The 19,800-nt window shown below is 41.2% G+C and overlaps 2 protein-coding genes across 3 annotated transcripts in view; one reads left to right on the top strand and one right to left on the bottom strand.

Moving 5' to 3' along the window:
• Nucleotides 1–6,214, top strand: part of LOC109905247 (fibroblast growth factor 2) — a 21,075-nt gene extending 14,861 nt beyond the window's left edge. For both annotated transcript variants that reach the window (XM_020502520.2, XM_020502519.2), the window contains exon 3: nucleotides 3,496–6,214. In XM_020502520.2, the coding sequence (XP_020358109.1) occupies nucleotides 3,496–3,681 (186 nt within the window). In that variant the 3' untranslated portion in view covers nucleotides 3,682–6,214. The remainder of the gene's footprint in view (nucleotides 1–3,495) is intronic.
• Nucleotides 3,933–19,800, bottom strand: nudt6 (nudix (nucleoside diphosphate linked moiety X)-type motif 6). The gene is made up of 5 exons (XM_020502517.2): nucleotides 19,238–19,800; nucleotides 18,635–18,838; nucleotides 8,223–8,278; nucleotides 5,705–5,759; nucleotides 3,933–5,190 (listed from the first exon to the last, which is right to left on the bottom strand). Exons 1-5 carry the CDS (start codon nucleotides 19,503–19,505, stop codon nucleotides 4,802–4,804), a joined length of 972 nt encoding a protein of 323 aa, XP_020358106.1. The 5' UTR covers nucleotides 19,506–19,800; the 3' UTR covers nucleotides 3,933–4,801.

Raw genomic sequence — 19,800 nt, 5'->3', positions numbered from 1 at the left:
GAAAAGCATTCCAGGTGACTACCTCATGAAGCTGGTTGAGAGAATGCCAAGAGTGTGCAAAGCTGTCATCAAAGCCATGGGTGGCTATTTGAAGAATATGTTTTGTTTAACATGATTTGAATGATTTGTTGGTTACTTTTTTGGTTACTACATGATTCCTTGTGTTATTTCATAGTTTTGATGTCTACACTATTATTCTACCATGTAGAAAATAGTACAAATAAAGAAAACCCATTGAATGAGTAGGTGTTTTTAAACTTTTGACTGGTAGTGTACGTAAATAAGGTATTTCTGTTTTTAATAAATTTGGAAAACAAAAAAAACACTTTTTGCTTTGTCATTATGGGGTATTGTGTGTAGATTGAGGAATTTTTATTTAATCCATTTTAGAATAAGGCTGTAACGTAACAAATTGTGGAAAAAGTGAATGGGGTCTGAATACTTTCCGAATGCACTGTATATAAAAAAGTATGTGGACACCCCTTCAAATTAGTGGATTTGGCTATTTTAACCATACCTGTTGCTGACAGGTGTTTACATGGCTGTGTGCTCCATTTTAATCTTCATAGACAAACATTAGCAGAGAATGGCCTAACTGAAGAGCTCAGTGACTTTCAAAGTAGCACTGTCATAGGACGCCACCTTTCCAACAAGTCAGTTTGTCAAGTTTCTGCCCTGGTGAACTGTAAGTGCTGTTATTGTGAAGTGGAAATGTCTAGGAGCAACAATGGCTCAGCCACGAAGTGGTACACCACACAAGCTCACAGAATGGGACCGCTGAGTGCTGAACTGCGTCCTCGGTTGCAACACTCACTACCGAGTTCCAAACTACCTCTGGAAGCAACGTCAGCACAACAACTGTTCGTCGGGAGCTTTAGGGAATGGGTTTCCATGGCCGAGCAGCCGCTCACAAGCCTAAGATCACCATGCTGGAGTGGTATAAAGCTCGCCACCATTGGACTCTGGAGCAGTGGAAACACGTCACTGGAGTGATGAATCACACTTCACCATCTGGCAGTCCAACGGACTAATCTGGGTTTTGCGAATTCCAGGAGAACGCTACCTGCCCTAAAGCATAGTCCCAATTGTAAAGTTTGGTGGAGGAGAAATATTGGTCTGGGTCTGTTTTTCATGGTTCAGGCTAGGCCCTTTAGTTCCATTGAAGATAAATCTTAACACTACATTATTGACACAATGACATTCTAGACGATTCTGTGCTTCCAACTTTGTAACAACAGTTTGGGGAAGGCTCTTTCCTGTTTCAGCATGCCCCCGTGCACAACGCGAGGTCCATACAGAAATGGTTTGTCGGGATCGGTGTGGAAGAACTTGACTTGCCTGCACAGAGCCCTGACATCAACCTCATCAAACACATTTGGGATGAATTGGAACGCCAACTGTGAGCCAGGCCTAATCTCCCAACGTCAGTGCCCAACATCACTAATCCTCTTGTGGCTGAATGGAAGCAAGTCTCAGCAGCAATGTTTCAACATTGAGTGGAAATCCTTCCCAGAAGAGTGTAGGCTGTTATAGCAGAAAAGGCGGGACCAACTCCATATTAATGCCCATAATTTTTTTATGAGACGTTCGAGCAGGTACCACATACTTTTGGTCATGTAGTGTACATGCACAAATATTCCAATAATATAGGTACAGTTTCAAACATTCTCGCACCTACCGTTTTAAATTGATCAGATTAGCTAAACTGCTGATGTTAAAATGTAAACACTAATACTCATGCACTATTTAAAAGGGGGGTGAGAAACATCTTTCCTTCCAAATAATATTTATTGGTGTCTAAAGAATCCGCAAATAACATTGTCTTCCCAAAATGATTTTAGGATGAAAAAAGGCCCTAGGTAAAACTCTGTCTTACAAAGAACCCTCGTTCTTCAGATAAAAATGCTTTTGGTAGAACATCTTTTGGAACCCTTTTTTTCCAAGTGTGTGTGTTAGCAGTGAACGGAGGTACTTCTGGACTACTGTAGAAGTGTGAGCAGTGATGACTGACTTACGTGGTTTTGTGGTTCAGAGGGCTCCTCTACAGTGTATTTAAACCCCAGGAAGTGTTTCCTGTCACTTCCTAATGAGTAACCAGGCTAGCCGCTGGGCACTCACTGGTAGACACATTACAGGCACTGCACCGTCACTGATGTGGTCAATCACTCAGAAGCTGCTCGCAGGGTGAGGGAAAGCTCCAGTTTAGTTGTAGCCTGCTGGAAGTAGGTCGCTATGTGTTTGGGATTGTATTATTTGTCCTTAGCCACACTCACCAGTCTTATGTACAGGGTCACAAGCTGCTGTATAAGCATTGTTCTTTTCACCTCAAATCTCTTCCCCCTAATAATAGATCTAATCCTGAGCAAAGTTTCCATGATATCACTGTCATATGTCACTCTTTGGATAGACTATATTCATACAATATATTTAGAAAATATTAGGTCATGGGGATTGATTTGAGTTAAACATAAATTAATACAGTTACTGTTTCCCTAACCTCTGAATTGAACTTCCTATTGGATTCTCCCATGCCTGTTGTAAGTGCCAGGAAATGCTTCTTTGTAGGGTTGGTTAAGGCCATAACACTTCTCCTTTATAGGTAGCCATGGTTGAATGGAAAACAGGCCCCCTCTTGTTGGATAGGACATGGGCAGAGAACTCAGCTGGCAACATAGATTTGAGACATGTGATTGATGTCATCAGGTCTTCCACATTGTGGAAACAGTGTGAGTTTTCCCATTCATACTCATGTAATGAAAAAAACTATACAGGAAATATATTATTGAACACTGAATACGGATTTGTCCACTTGAAATGAAGTTACTTAAATAAATTCACCTCTTTGGCTTGGCAAGATTTTTGTTGAACTACTGAAGAATATCTTCATTAGTGTGTGACATTAAACAGCAGTTGACTGTTCTGGAGTCTCCACTGAAACAATGGGGGTATTGAGGTCTGAGGTGTTTTACAGAGTAAATCAACGTCATTAAAATGTCAACATTACAAGCTTTTCCTCTTTCTCCACAGAGCATGTAACAAGGAACTATATGAAATGCTGTCATCATTAAATGGCTTATTTTCATTAAATGTCATAAGGACCGAGACAGAGCTTTGATTAAACATTTTGTTAACATTACAACTATTAGTATTTCCACGTTCCCCCCCTGGTAGCTAGGACCTAGGCTAAGTTATGTACATGACATTAAATGAGTTATTGTTTAATACTATGAATAAACATCATAGCCCAAAGCTTGGCACTGGTGGACATTCCCTATTGAACATGGCTTTTAATCCAAGCGTAGATTTATTCATCTGGGTCTGGGAAACCGGCCCATTGTGTTTCATTGCATAAGACAAACACAAACAGTGTTTCATTGACATTCATCATTGGTTCAGTATACAATATGAAACTAGATCAAGCGTATCCACGAATAACACAACTGGACCAACAAGTGTATTAAATTAATGTTTTTCCTTCGTTCTCTCCCTCTTCAGAGACGGACAACAGATGAATGCTACTTCATGGAGAGGTTGGAGAGTAACAACTACAACACCTACCGCTCTCGGAAGTACCCTGACATGTATGTGGCGCTGAAAAGGACTGGCCAGCACAAGTCAGGATCCAAAACTGGACCGGGCCAAAAAGCCATTCTCTTTCTCCCCATGTCAGCCAGACGCTGAGCTGAGCTCACCTTGTTTTACTAATCTTAAAACTCAGCCTGGCTGCAGTGCAAACAAACAAACGAGATATGAAAAAGACAAAGCTCCCTCATCCTCAGTGACATCATCCCTGCAGTTGGGTTCTTCAATGGCAGGCATTTCAATCAATGGTGAATGTGCATAAAGTTGGCGGCCCCCATGTATTTAAAAAAATGTTTTTGCTGTCCCTCCGTGTACTTACAAACACCTAATATGCTAAGTTCGCCGTATTGTACTCTCCATTACTATTTATTTTTTTATATCGGCATTAGTACAAGTATACACGATACCAATTCTAGCTCCAAGAAGGCTACAATTTGAAAAAACTAAAAAGTAGATTGTGCTGATTTATTGGCGCATTGAACCATGTCACGCACCGTAGTTTAAAAACTCTGGATAGTGCTCAAACAATGTCATATCTGAATTCCTCCATCTTTATGCACCTTTGCCATTCAGCTATATAAATGTGAGTTTAACTAAGGCTGCTTCAAATATTGTATCGTACTTTGATAATCTGCTTATTTTTCTTCATTTAACAATTTTGAAATACATCATTTTAGACAAAAGTGAAATCCTACTTAGTAGTTCTGGGCTTTAAAAAGTAAAGTTTTACTGCACGGCAGTTAAGGTTAGCTTTTATGCCCAGAACTTTACTTGATAAAACCTTCAAATAGAACATTGGGTTGGCAACGCTAAATCAAGCACACCATTACACTAAACTCATTGCAAGACAAACAGTAGACCTAGTATATATTTTACTTCTCTATCTTAAAATATAAATTAGTTGTTTGATTTTAGAACTTAGTGGCCCTGAGGTTCTTCCCAAACAGAGTTGCCAATTTCTTCAAATTGTGTATTTTTATTAGATTTTTTACAGACGAGGAACATTTTGTGATTTGTGCAAAATGTCCTTTACAGTGATCATCATCGGTACCATTTGCTACACCCTCCTTCCCTAGTAACAGTTTATAAAAACATATTCCAGTCTGCCATAAATATACACTTCCAAGTATGGTAAAACACCATCCACACGCTAATATGACAAGCACTGACTGCTAGTGCAATTAGCATCGTTGTGCTAGGCAAGGCCGGAACCCTGTCCTCAGGCCTTGTGTTTTAGCACCTGCGGCAGCTCCCTGTGGTACAGCTGGTAGAACCTCCCTGAGTAGACAGCCGGCAGCTCCTCCATAGCCAGATCAATCTGGTCAAAGCCCTGGTTTAGGCCGTGAAGCAGGAGGCTGGCTAGGCGGCTAGTGATGGGTGTTGTGGCGCATGTCTTGGCTAGCTCCGTTAGCTCCAGCCACTCGCAGCGCAGGCACTCCTGGGTGCAGAAGTTGATGTCATGAGTGAGAGGGCTGAGGCGGCAGATGATGTACATGTCGGACATACCAAAAGCACCCGGGTGGTTGTGCTGCTGTCGGATGCTCAGAAGGGACTTGAACTCAGAGCGTACTCCAGTCTCCTCAAAGACCTCTCGGACCGCAGTGGTGCCTTGAAGATAATGAGGGGGGGGGGGGGGGGGGGGATGAGGATACATGGATTTAATGTTTGTACTGTTCTTTAAAAAAAATATCTTTGTCAAGACACCTCCAGTACTGTATATCTATCTGACTGTATAATGCTCACAGAATAACTGACATTTCTGTATCAACATTTTTGTATGATATGCATGCGAGTACAAAAATGGAACGTTAAGTCACGAAAATGAAATGGTTAAAAATAAAGGGAAATCAATTTGTATGTATTTTAGTCACATACGCTGCTTCAGAGGGTGGGTCTATGTTTCAAAGCTGCTTCAAAAAGTTAAACAAGTTGAACAAGTTGAACTTGTAAAAGTTTTATTTGAAGTCGTTGTTTTAAGTCAAATTGTTTAGATACTGTATATACTTAAGTGTAGCTCACGTGAAGGTCTGAGATGGCAGTTTCTCTGTGTATGGTATACCTTAATGTATTGTGTACAGTCAGTTACAATACAGGATTATGAAGTTGTGGTTGCGTCACTCACCAACGTTTTCTCCTGGATCCGAGAGCCCTCCAGGGAACTTCCATGCATTTACTGTCTAAAATAAAATCACAACAACACATTTTGTATTACGACTCAAATTTGGGCTGCATTCAAGTAGTTTATTTTTGAAAGTGTACTTCAGCATTAATAAGTATTTTACAACTATATGTGCATAGGGCCAAATCCAAACTTAAATCCACACTTTGGTAAAATGTATGCATTGATGTTATAAGTTAGGCACTCGGATATTCCCTATGAGTTTAATATTCATTTTGATGTGATTGTATGTTATTCTTGAAAAAAAAAATCTAAGCAATTAAGTTTGGTGTTTTCACCACTCTTTAAATATATTTAAAGACAGATCGCTGCTGGTTAAATTATGTCGTTGTTGAATACATTTATTGTAGTTTTTGATTAATTTTTAATTCAAAATATACTTTTGCTATTGAAAAACAATTGTTTTATTTTTGTTTTACAAAAATGTAAGAATAAACTTATCATTTAACAATATACACCATGTTTTGTGTGGTTTACCTAAATGTGCTCTGGCAATGTGGCTGTAATTCTATATATGGGTCATCTGATACAGTCTAGGCATTGAATTAATCTGGAGAGTGTGGTCACGAGCAGATAAGTAAAAAAAAGAATAACAACAAATGGAACAAATAGCTAATAAGAACCATGACTAACTTGCACTCGTAATTCTTAAATCGCAAACAGCCAATGACTCCTATTGTTCTAAAAACATACATCAACCCATTACACATTACTTCATCACGACAAATGGTATCTTGTTTCAGTCACAAATCACCTAGCTACAAAGCAATTACCCAGCATCCCTTTCATTTGCTGTCTTGGCACAGGCGTCAGTGATAATGAACCAGAGGGGTTCACTTTCAGGAAACACAACCCCAGAGCGGCTCTGGATGGGCTTAGCCTGCCAAACTTTGCTGATGGCCAAAGGCCAGACAGAGTGCAAGAGGCCCTCTTCCAGTAAATGACGAGGAGACAGGAGATAAAAAACACTCCTCTCACTTCCCAAACACTGACTGCTCGCTGCTGTTTCCTAAAAAAAAAAACGAACACGCAAGACAATGTGCCATAAGCACCACTCTTTATCTATTGTAGTGATTGGGAACACAAAAATATTCAACCAAAGAGTTACCATTGAGTGATGTTTTGATACTTCCACACTGAAAATTGCTTTAGAAATACAGGGGAATTCTTTGCGACCACACTTTATTGTAATGTAGGAAATGTTGTGTGGCGTACTCGGCATGGGTTAAGAATGTTTGCTTGAGGTTGCATAATGTTGTGAGGAACTATGCTATGTGAGATGGTGCCGCAGCAGAAGTCAAGGTAAAGTCTGAGAGGAGAGTAATTCTCCCCATGGAGAGGGACAGACAGAGGGGCAGCAGACGCCAGGAAAACTGCCTAAATAAAGACATAACGAGAGCCATTCATAGCAGTGGGAAGGAAGGAAACAACTACTGCCATTCACCCCTGTGTCGATTGAGGATTATGAGAGTTAGATGAAGCACATTGAGGTCCAGAAGTTGGACTGTGACTGAAACGTTTTATTTTTCCATAATATATCTTACAATGGTTTAGCTTTGCTTCCCTAGATAGACACTTTTTAGATCACTAGAATGCAAGTCGATTTTTCTTCTGCAATGGTGAACTAAAACTTTTTTTGTTGCCTTATATGGACATTTTAAAAGCAACTGAAGGTAATAAATAATTTCTGGTAGAAAACGGATTATGAAACATTTAATCTAGAGTCCAAATTTACAACAAAGTGTAAATAGGATATGTTTGGTCATAAAGTCAGTCTCGTCAGTCTTTGCGAGATAATTAGGAAAGAAATGGGATACCGTAACAGTTTTCCTTGGGTTGGGTTTATTTAATCCTGCCCAAAGTAATAATCAATTTGGAGCGCAGCTGCACACGACCCAATCATAATGCCCACGGTCAATTTGGTTTGACATTCAATATCCCTATGGGGGCTAGTTAGGGACCATCAAGTAAATTACACAATATACATGGGAAAATATTGTTAAATGTCAATTGCTCTAATTTTCAATGACATAAAAACATCAAACACACTATAAATTATAGAAATTCACATACAAATACTGAAAGCACTTAATGAGACAACTAAAAGGTGTGCAACATGAAAATATTGTCCCATTTACAAAGTGTAATTTATTGATGGTCCCTAACTAGCCCCGGAGATACGCTATCCAAAGTCAAACCAACAAAAGACCTGGTTAGACTGTTTCAAGTTCTCTAGAAGGGTGAGTGACTAACTGTGTACTGTTTTGGCTGAGAGAATGTACAAACGCTTGCCACATGTGAACATACACACAAGAGACACCCACATTAAACCACACACCCAAGACAACTCGTTTGGCTTCAGCCACGGCCGCTGCATTTCGTCAGAGAAAGCTAAGTAAAAACGAGGCCAATCGGGAAGTTCAGTCCCCCTTTGATAAAATACAGAGAAGCAGTACAATACCTTGTTTTTGTCTTGAACGACGAGAACCTTTCCATTTGACTCATCAACGACTGCACCTTTATAGACAAAATCAAATAAGTTACTAGCCAAGAAAATACAGACATAACAGCATGATAATGAAAGTGTTATTAAGCTAATTATTTAATCATTGCTGGTGTGTAAGCCAAAGAACTTTGAAGACAGCTTCCAGAAAACTGACTAGAAACCAGTTGGCATTGAGTTGAGCGGTAATTATTGGGTTTGAGAGAACATGAAAGGTTTCATTAAACTGACCCATGTGGAGTGAGCAGTGAGTGGCCTGGGGCCGGGCTTTAGCCATGCTGCCAGAGAGGCCACCACCACAACTCAAAAAACAAATTGGAGACTTGAGAGAAATGTTGACTGTATTCTATGAGGCTACATTTTTAGCAATTTAGACAACAAAAAACCTGCAATGATCATGAAATGATTGCGCTTGCTGTGAATGTGTTATGCTGTACCAACTCTCGCTCTAATTTGGCAAGGAGGACAATCCATTCCCCTATAGTGAGGTAGCACACCGATAATTCTGGACCATCATAAACCACCGTGGCTTGCGATTACAGACTAAAAGGTCTCTTTTGTAAAAATAGATTTTTCTGATTAAATAAAAGGTGAGATACAGTTTGTGTGACAAAGTTTTCCAAACATCTACTCTGAATTAAGATTCAAAGATGTCTGCAGAAAGAATGGGGTATCAGCTATGACATGACACCTTGAGTTTAAAAAATAATAATATTTTGGTTAATGAAATACAGTAAGTGAAGTGAATTAACACCCAGTAACAGAATGCAAGAGAATGACATCATGGGTCTCTGATCTGTACTATACAGAAATGCATAATTACAAATGTCATTCTCTTCATGGTGATTTATCCTAAATAAACTGTCAACTGCGTTCCTTTTCAGCAAACTTAACATGTGTAAATATTTGTATGAACATAACAAGATTCAACACCTGAGACATAAAATGAACCAGTTCCACAGACATGTGACTAACAGAAATGGAATAATGTGTCCCTGAACAAAGAGGGGATCCAAATCAAAAGTTACAGTCAGTATCTGGTGTGGCCACCAGCTGCATTAAGTACACCAGTGCATCTCCTCCTCATGGACTGCACCAGATTTGCCAGTTCTTGCTGTGAGATGTTACCCCACTCTTCCACCAAGGCACCTGCAAGTTCCCAGACATTTCTGGGGGGAATGGCCCTAGCCCTCACCCTCCGATCCAACAGGTCCCAGATGTGCTCAATGGGATTGAGATCCTGGCTCTTCACTGGCCATGGCAGAACACTGACATTCCTGTCTTGCATGAAATCTCGCACAGAACGAGCAGTATGGCTGGTGGCATTATCATGCTGGAGGGTCATGTCAGGATGTCTTCCCTGTAACACACAGCATTGAGATTGCCTGCAATGATAACAAGCTCAGCCCGATGATGCTGTGACACACCGCCCCAGACCATGACGGATCCTCCACCTCCAAATCGATCTCGCTCCAGAGTACAGGCCTCGGTGTAACGCTCATTACTTCGACGATAAACGCAAATCCGACCATCGTCCCTGGTGAGACAAAACCGTGAATCGTCAGTGAGGAGCACTTTTTGCCAGTCCTGTCTGGTCCAGCGACGGTGGGTTTGTGCCTATAGGCGACGTTGTTGCCAGTGATGTCTGGTGAGGACCTGCCTTACAACAGGCCTACAAGGCCTCAGTCCAGCCTCTCTCAGCCTATTGCGGACAGTCTGAGCACTGATGGGGGGATTGTGCGTTCCTGGTGTAACTTGGGCAGTTGTTGTTGCCATCCTGTACCTGTCCCGCAGGTGTCATGTTCGGATGTACTGATCCTGTGCAGGTGTTGTTATATGTGGTCTGCCACTGCGAGGATGATCAGCTGTCCGTCCAGTCTCCCTGTAGCGCTGTCTTAGGCGTCTCACAGTACGGACATTGGTGTTTTTCAGTCAGTAGAAAGGCCTCTTTAGTGTCCTAAGTTTTCATAACTGTGACCTTAATTGCCAAAGCTGTTAGTGTCTTAACAACAGAGAGTAGCAGCAGTGTAAAAGAGGGGGGGGGGGGGGTTATGCCAATATAGATGTCCTCGATGGCAGGTAGTTTGGCCCCAATGATGCCATTCTCACTACCCTCTGTAGTGCCTTGTGGTCAGAGGCCGAGCAGTTGCCATACCAGGCAGTGATGCAACCAGTCAGCTCTCGATGGTACAGCTGTAGTAGAGTAGAGTTCACAGTAGAGTTCAATACAGTACACTACAGTAAGTTATACTGTACTGACCCTATATTTGACTTTTCTGTATTGTACTGTCCAAAGTTATGAAATAGACGTCCAAGATTGGTTCAGATTTAGACTGACCAAATTGCAATGGTCTGTGAGGGGACTGGTTACAGTAAATGGAAAGAGGGGACTCATGGGTAGGTGTCAGTAAGAGCCAGGAGAGGTGACATAAACTGGAGAGAGCGGGTAGGGGTTTCCAGACTGTTTTCACAAACCTACTATGATTTCCCATTGTAGCCAATTCAGTTACAGTCATATTGTCACAGATTTTTTGGTAACTCTGTTGCCAATTATTTTATAAAGACTTCCTCATATGCACTCTCCTGTTCTATTGGTTTTAAACTTTAATTAATTGTCTAGCAGCCAAAGGCACTATCTTGTTCATATTAGCAACCCATGATAGTTGTTGCATAGATCTCCCCTTTTCTACATTTCTAACCAATATTTCCATCTCTGTCCATGAATTTGCTCGCATGTGCAGTGTGCATTTTAGAACGGTGTTTCCTGCTAATTGCATTTTTGAACACTTGTGCATAGGCCTGCGCCGTATCCCTGGACACTTTCATTCCTGTCCTGCAGCTCAGTTCAGAAGGACAACTGTGTATTTGATGAGTCTGGGTGGTTTAATACATTATCCACAGCATAATTATTAACTTGAACATGCTTGAAGAGATGTTCAATGTCTGTTTGTTCAATGTCTGTTTTCAATTTGTTATTGGTTACCCACCTACCATGTTACCCTTCTTTATGAGGCTTTCGAAAAGCTCCCTGGTCTTTGAATCTGTGCTTGAAATTCAATACTTGACCGAAGGACCTTACAGATGGAAAGGGGACAGAAGAAGGGTGTCATTCCAAAATCATGCCAACCCCTATTATTTCACACAGTGAGTCCATGTAACTTATGTGATTTGTTAAGCCACATTCTATTCCTGAACTAATTTAGGCTTGCCTAAACAAAGGGTCTGAATACTTATGCAAGGACTATATTTTAGTTATATATATTTTAAAGATAAATAAAAAAAAATGAATATCTTAAAAATGTATCCCACTTTGACATTGAGTATTTTGTTTAGATTGCTGACCAAAATTACAATTAAATCAATTTTAATCCCACTTTGCAACACAACATTTTAAGAAATCTAAGGGGTCTGAATGCTATTGCAAGGCACTTTATGTGGGTTTTTGGTAAGAGAATGACAATAGGCAATCATTTCTGCCAAAAACAAAATATAAAATGTTGATATTAGTTGGCAGGGGTCTTTACTTTGCTGTATTTCTAACACCTTTTAGACTGTTGCTGCTAGATGTTGTCTAAGACCCCCTTTCCATCTCTTTGACCAGCAATCAAAGCCTTTGCTTATATGTGTGCCTCACTTTCTCAAAAAGTTTAGCTTTCAATTTGACACCAAATTTGATGTGTTCCTACGAACTTCACAGTGCTTATGAGGCCTTTTACAAGGAATTAACAAGTACAGTCTATAGTGAAACAGAAAGGATGACTCAGCAATAGTTGTGGAATGTTTGCCATCCCATTCGGCCTAGTGGGAGCAGTCTTTTTTTGACAAATAAATCACTTTTTCCCCCAACAGGTTGTGACTAAGACGGCCAACTATTTGCTTCTGTTGACAGCTCCGGGGGGGAAGGAAATGGGCCCTTATTTTTCCGTCTGGCGTCTCACCAGGACACCATCCAGTCCTTGAATGAATTTCCCAGATGTGTGGCGAGGGATGGGTTGTCTAATCCTCAACTTGGCCTTCCGTGTGGAAATTGATGTCATCCCCAGCCAACCACATCACAGGAGATTGCCCGGGTACCAGACTGAAAAGCCATCATTAGGTTAGCCTGTGGAGAGGAAAAGTTTCCTGGGTCCGTTCGTTAACTCGGGAATGAGGCAGCAGACCAAGTAAATCAACGGAGGGGAATTGTGGGTCATGTAAAATTATTGGCTGCTGCAGTTGACAGCTTGGATATTAATATACTCGATGGGTGAGACTGTTCTTCTGAAAGGGTAGGTTGGTGTGGAGTCACTGCACATGCGGGGTGCGTGTGTTACGCCTACGATGAACAAGTGGTCTGACATACAGTTCCTACCAATTATATGGGCACCCTTGTACCTTTATTGAATAATTCCCCCATTTCTTCTAAAAAAAAACTTAAGTTTAAGTAAACTTAAGTTCACAACTTAAGTTCACAATTTTAATTGAGAAAATAAAGACAAATGGCATGGACAAAATTATAGATACCCCCAGAGCAAGCACTTGGTTACACAGCTTTTGGCCAAGATAGCTGCAGACAAATGCTTCTTGTAGCCATCAATGAGCTTGCTGCAGCTTTCTACTGGAAGTTTGTCCCACTTTTCATCAGCAAACTTCTTTAATTCTTCAATGTTTGTCGGGTGCCCTCCAACTGCTGTTCTCAGCTCTCTCCATAGGTTATGGATGTGATTCAGATGTGGACTCTTGACTGGTCACTCCAGAACAGTCCAGTATTTATTGTTGAATCTTTCCTGGGTGGTTTTTGATGTGGGTTTGAGGTCGTTGTCCTGCTGGATGACCCACAGCCTTCAAATGAAACTGTTTTTGGACAATGGGTTGAACATTGGACTCCAAAACACCAGATAATCTGCTGATATCATGATGCCTTGCACATATACACAGGCAGTTAGGAAAACTAAGGCTAGCTTTTTCAAACAGAAATTTGCAATCTGTAGCACAAACTCAAAACAGGTCTGGGACACTGTAAAGTCCATGGAGAACAAGAGCACCTCCTCCCTATAATTGAGAATTTCAATAAGCATTTTTCTACAGCTGGCCATGCTTTCCACCTGGCTACCCCTGCCCCGGTCAACAGCCCTGCACCTCCCACAGCAACTCGCCCAAGCCTCCCCATTTCTCCTTCACACAAATCCAGATAGCTGATGTTCTGACAGAACTGCAAAACCTGGACCCCAACAAATCAGCCGGGCTATACAATCTGGACACTCTCTAAAATTATCTGCCAAAATTGTTGCAACCCCTATTACTAGCCTGTTCAACCTCTCTTTAGTATCGTCTGAGATTCCCAAAGATTGGAAAGCTGCTGCAGTCATCCCCCTCTTCAAAGGGGGAGACACTCTAGACCCAAACTGCTAAAGACCTATATCTATTCTACCCTGCCGTTCTAAGGTCTTCGAAAGCCAAGTTAACAAACAGATTACCGACCATTTCGAATCCCACCGTACCTTCTCCGCTATGCAATCTGGTTTCAGAGCTGGTCATGGGCGCACCTCAGCCACGCTCAAGGTCCTAAATGATATCATAACCGCCATCGATAAGAGACAATTCTGTACAACGGTATTCATCGACCTGGCCAAGGCTTTCGACGCTGTCAATCACCACACTCTTATCGGCAGACTCAACAGCCTTGGTTTCTCAAATGACTGCCTCGCCTGGATCACCAACTACTTCTCTGATAGAGCTCAGTGTGTCAAATCGGGGGGCTGTTGTCTGGACCTCTGGCAGTCTCTTTTGGGGTGCCACAAGGTTAAATTCTCGGGCCGACTCTCTTCTCTGTATACATCAATGATGTCGCACTTGCTGCTGGTGATTCGCTGATCCACCTTTACACAGACAACACCATTCTGTATACTTCTGGCCCTTCTTTGGACACTATGTTAAAGAACCTCCAGAAGAGCTTCAATGCTATACAACTCTCCTTCCTTGGCCTCCAACTGCTCTTAAATGCAACTAAATACATGCTCTTCAACCGGTCGCTGCCCGCCCGTCCAGCATCACTACTCTGGACGGTTCTGACTTAGAATATGTGGACAACTACAAATACCTAGGTGTCTGGTTAGACTGTAAACTCTCCTTCCAGACTCACATTAAGCATCTCTAATCCAAAATGAAATGTAGAATCGGCTTCCCATTTCGCAACAAAGCATCATTCACTCATGCTGCCAAACATACCCTCGTAAAACTGACAATCCTACCGATCCTCGATTTCGGGGATGTCTTTTACAAAATAACCTCCAACACTCTACTCAACAAACTGGATGCAGACTATCACAGTGCCATCTGTTTTGTCACCAAAGCCCCATATTACTACCCACCACTGCGACCTGTACGCTCTCGTTGGATGGCCCTCGCGTCATACTCATCGCCAAACCCACTGGCTCCAGGTCATCTACAAGTCTTTGCTAGGTAAAGCCCTGCCTTATCTCAGCTCACTGGTTACCATCGCAGCACCCACCCGTAGCACACGCTCCAGCAGGAATTTTTCACTGGTCACCCCCAAAGCCAATTCCTCCTTTGGCCGCCTTTCCTTCCAGTTCTCTGCTGCCAATTACTGAAAAAAATAAAAATAAATTCACTGAAGCTGGAGACTCATATCTCCCTCACTAACTTGAAGCACCAGCTGTCAGAGCAGCTCACAGATCACTGCACATAGCCCATCTGTAAATAGCCCATCCAACTACCTCATCCCCATACTGTATTTATTTATCTTGCTCCTTTGCACCCCAGTATCTCTCCTTGCACATTCATCTTTTGCACATCTATCACTCCAGTGTTTAATTGCTATATTGTAATTACTCCCTTATCTTACCTCATTTGTACACACTGTATGTAGACTTTTTCTACTGTATGTTTGTTTATTCCATGTGTAACTCTGTTGTTGTATGTGTTGAACTGCTTTGCTTTGTCTTGGCCAGGTCGCAGTTGTAAATGAGAACTTGTTCTCAACTAGCCTACCTGGTTAAATAAAAGATTAAATAAATAAATAAAATGTTCAAGGCCCCCAGTACCAGAGCTCTAAACCACTAGGCTGCCTGCCGCCCCAGAGCAGATGGTGGAGGGCACCCCTCAAACATTGAAGATTTAGAGCAGTTTGGTGCTGAAGAGTGGACCAAATTGCCAGTAGAAAGGTACATGAATTCATGTAGCCCCATGAAATGAGTCTCAATTACTCAATGTATGCACACACTCCTATTGAATATGCATTCACCTGTATTGTGGATAGGCCTAGGCTACATCTTGATTTACCCAGTTTATCAAGAGATTTACCATTCAAGTAAATTACCATTATTCGGTTACGTAGTTAGATTGTTTCTACCAAAGTCAAATTTATTGTATGACTGTATAATTGATTCAGTAATGCATACATGGCTGTCTCAGAAAATGTTTGAGGCAAAACAATTCAAATGTAAGGATATTAAACTCAAAAGATTCCCAATGATTGACAAGAGCCGTAGTACTGCATCAAGTGCCATTGTGACTTTGGCTAATATGCCTTTTCTTTCGCCGTGGTATCGTTTTAGTATAGAGTATCGTGACGGTATCGCGTATTGTGATAGTAAACCTGTATTCAGTCTTGAAGTCCAAATTCTGGTATCATGAGAACACTAACACACAATAGGTGGATTTTTTCACAGTTCAATTGCTGTTTACGTGAGGTAATGAAGGAAACATACTTGAAAGTACTAAGTTGTTTTTTTGGGGTTATTTTTACTTTACTATTTATATTTTTGACAACTGACTTCACTACATTCCTAAATAAAAGAATGTACTTTTTACTCCATACATTTTCCCTGACACCCAAAAGTATTCATTCAATTTTTAATGCTTAGCAGGACAGGAAAATGGTCAAATTCATACACTTAATCAAGAGAACATCCTTGGTCATCCCTACTGCCTCTGATCTGGCGGACTCACTAAAACACATGCTTCGTTTGTAAATGATATCTGAGTGTTGGAGTGTGCCCCTGGTCGATCCACAAGAAAATGGTGCCGTCTGGTTTGCTTAATATAAGGAATTTGAAATGATTTATGCTTGTACTTTGATCATGTATATTTTAGCAATTACATGTACTTTTAATACTTAAGTATATTTAAAACCAAATACTTTTAGACTTTTACTCAAGTAGCATTTTACTGGGTGACTTTCATTTGAGTCATTTTCTATTAAAATGTATCTTTACTTTTATTCAAGTAAGACAATTGGATACTCCCCCCCCCAACAAATACTAAAGAGTATTTGTTGGTACAAATACTCTTTAGCAGTCCAAAAACTCTTCAATTTGTGGAAGAAATAAATGGTGGGTTATTCAAAGTCACTGTTGGAAACATGCCATCAGACCAGGTTTTTGCCATCCTCCTTCCACAGACATGTTCTGACATGCTTGCATCCACTTTGGGGGAGGAATAAAGTCAACAGCATGCCACCTGGTGGTTGACTGGTGATGATTTAACAAACTCTGCCATCAAAAATGTTCTCTATCACAGACATTGTTTGCAAGTCAAACACAAACTAGATTTGTAGTTCATCCAGTGACAAGTGGAAATAACTGATGGTTTGCCTTACCTGTATTTTTACACAAGTAAGGCATGAGTGTGTGTGCAGAAGGCTTCAAGAAACCTGAAGCAGACCTGACCCAGAGGTCTGAACCTAACACCTGATCCTGAGCAGTATGAATCTGTGATATACAGTGCCTTGCGAAAGTATTCGGCCCCCTTGAACTTTGCGACCTTTTGCCACATTTCAGGCTTCAAACATAAAGATATAAAACTGTATTTTTTTGTGAAGAATCAACAACAAGTGGGACACAATCAAAAACGACATTTATTGGATATTTCAAACTTTTTTAACAAATTGAAAATTGAAAAATTGGGCGTGCAAAATTATTCAGCCCCCTTAAGTTAGTACTTTGTAGCGCCACCTTTTGCTGCGATTACAGCTGTAAGTCGCTTGGGGTATGTCAATCAGTTTTGCACATCGAGAGACCGAATTTTTTTCCCATTCCTCCTTGCAAAACAGCTCGAGCTCAGTGAGGTTGGATGGAGAGCATTTGTGAACAGCAGTTTTCAGTTCTTTCCACAGATTCTCGATTGGATTCAGGTCTGGACTTTGACTTGGCCATTCTAACACCTGGATATGTTTATCTTTGAACCATTCCATTGTAGATTTTGCTTTATGTTTTGGATCATTGTCTTGTTGGAAGACAAATCTCCGTCCCAGTCTCAGGTCTTTTGCAGACTCCATCAGGTTTTCTTCCAGAATGGTCCTGTATTTGGCTCCATCCATCTTCCCATTAATTTTAACCATCTTCCCTGTCTCTGCTGAAGAAAAGCAGGCCCAAACCATGATGCTGCCACCACCATGTTTGACAGTGGGGATGATGTGTTCAGGGTGATGAGCTGTGTTGCTTTTACGCCAAACATAACGTTTTGCATTGTTGCCAAAAAGTTCAATTTTGGTTTCATCTGACCAGAGCACCTTCTTCCACATGTTTGGTGTGTCTCCCAGGTGGCTTGTGGCAAACTTTAAACTACACTTTTTATGGATATCTTTAAGAAATGGCTTTCTTCTTGCCACTCTTCCATAAAGGCCAGATTTGTGCAATATACGACTGATTGTTGTCCTATGGACAGAGTCTCCCACCTCAGCTGTAGATCTCTGCAGTTCATCCAGAGTGATCATGGGCCTCTTGGCTGCATCTCTGATCAGTCTTCTCCTTGTATGAGCTGAAAGTTTAGAGGGACGGCCAGGTCTTGGTAGATTTGCAGTGGTCTTATACTCCTTCCATTTCAATATTATCGCTTGCACAGTGCTCCTTGGGATGTTTAAAGCTTGGGAAATATTTTTGTATCCAAATCCGGCTTTAAACTTCTTCACAACAGTATCTCGGACCTGCCTGGTGTGTTCCTTGTTCTTCATGATGCTCTCTGCGCTTTTAACGGACCTCTGAGACTATCACAGTGCAGGTGCATTTATACGGAGACTTGATTACACACAGGTGGATTGTATTTATCATCATTAGTCATTTAGGTCAACATTGGATCATTCAGAGATCCTCACTGAACTTCTGGAGAGAGTTTGCTGCACTGAAAGTAAAGGGGCTGAATAATTTTGCACGCCCAATTTTTCCGTTTTTGATTTGTTAAGAAAGTTTGAAATATCCAATAAATGTCGTTCCACTTCATGATTGTGTCCCACTTGTTGTTGATTCTTCACAAAAAAATACAGTTTTATATCTTTATGTTTGAAGCCTGAAATGTGGCAAAAGGTCGCAAAGTTCAAGGGGGCCAAATACTTTCGCAAGGCACTGTAGGTCAGGGCAGTAGACCTGGCATACCTGCCACTCCAATCTGATGAGTAGCAAACCCAGGCAGCCTGCTCTGCCCATCTCCCAGCCACAGAGCCAGAATGGCTTGGTCCTGTTTGGCATGATGGTAGGTGAAGCCATGAGCAGAAGCTGCTGCGGCACAGCGGCTCAAAGAGATGGGCACATGAAGCCAGACAGCCACCCGGCCCTCTGTCCTCCACTGAGCCAAAGAGTCTGAAAAGCAAACAAAACATCACAGTCAGAGGGTGTCAATGAGCATGTCTGACTAGAGTCATCATTCAATGTCCGTGTAGATTTATCAAAGTCTAATATTAATTAGAATGAATCTGAATCTAATATATATTCAGAATTATTTGTATTAGTTTTTAACAAGTGCCATTGAGTCATTGATTGTTTCCCTACTGCTGGTACTGTGCATCATCACTTATTAACCAGGATATCTGTCTGCCCTCTTTGGCCCTCAAACTAGCTGGGCTATAAGGCAATATGCATTGTTTTATGCATTTTCAAGGTTCTTGCATGTCATGCATGTTTGCTTCTTTTCTGTCCAAGTCCAGAAGGTGCCTGCATGCAACACCATACAGTCGTGTCCATCTATCTATCTATACTAACCTCGCAGTAGACTACTAAATAATCCTTCGCGGATATCCGACGGGAAATCACTGTCACCGAGGTTCACTGTCACTCCGCCGAATCTGTCCACTTTCCCAGTCAAAACATGGACATTTGTCCCATGCTCATTCTGTAGTTGTAACAGGCTTGCTGAGCATGTGAATGCTCGAACAGCCCTCATTGACCCTGTATGTGCGTATGCGAGGCGCGTTTGATTTGAAAGCGCGTTTCTTACAAGAGGTAATAGTTTGCGAGTAAGCGTTGCCATGTTACCAAAGCCTTTAAATATATTTAGATGAAAACGCGTCCGTGAAATATGAATTTACTCGCCGGTTACATAAAAGTCAACACTCTGAAGTTGCATAAACACCGTAATACACTTGTACTTCGAATTTATTTGGACATATTTGCTACATGCTGTGTTATAGTAAGCTGCTAACAACTAAAAGTATACTATACAAAGCTATATAATAATATAGCTATATATAATTTTCTAAATATATATTTCAATACATCGTCCTTTTTTGCGCAAAATTGTAAACAGTGGCAAAGCAGCATTTACT

Source organism: Oncorhynchus kisutch, linkage group LG15 (assembly GCF_002021735.2).
Source record: "Oncorhynchus kisutch isolate 150728-3 linkage group LG15, Okis_V2, whole genome shotgun sequence".
NCBI classification, from domain to species: Eukaryota; Metazoa; Chordata; class Actinopteri; order Salmoniformes; family Salmonidae; genus Oncorhynchus; species Oncorhynchus kisutch.
This window is presented reverse-complemented; position numbering and strand designations above follow the sequence as displayed.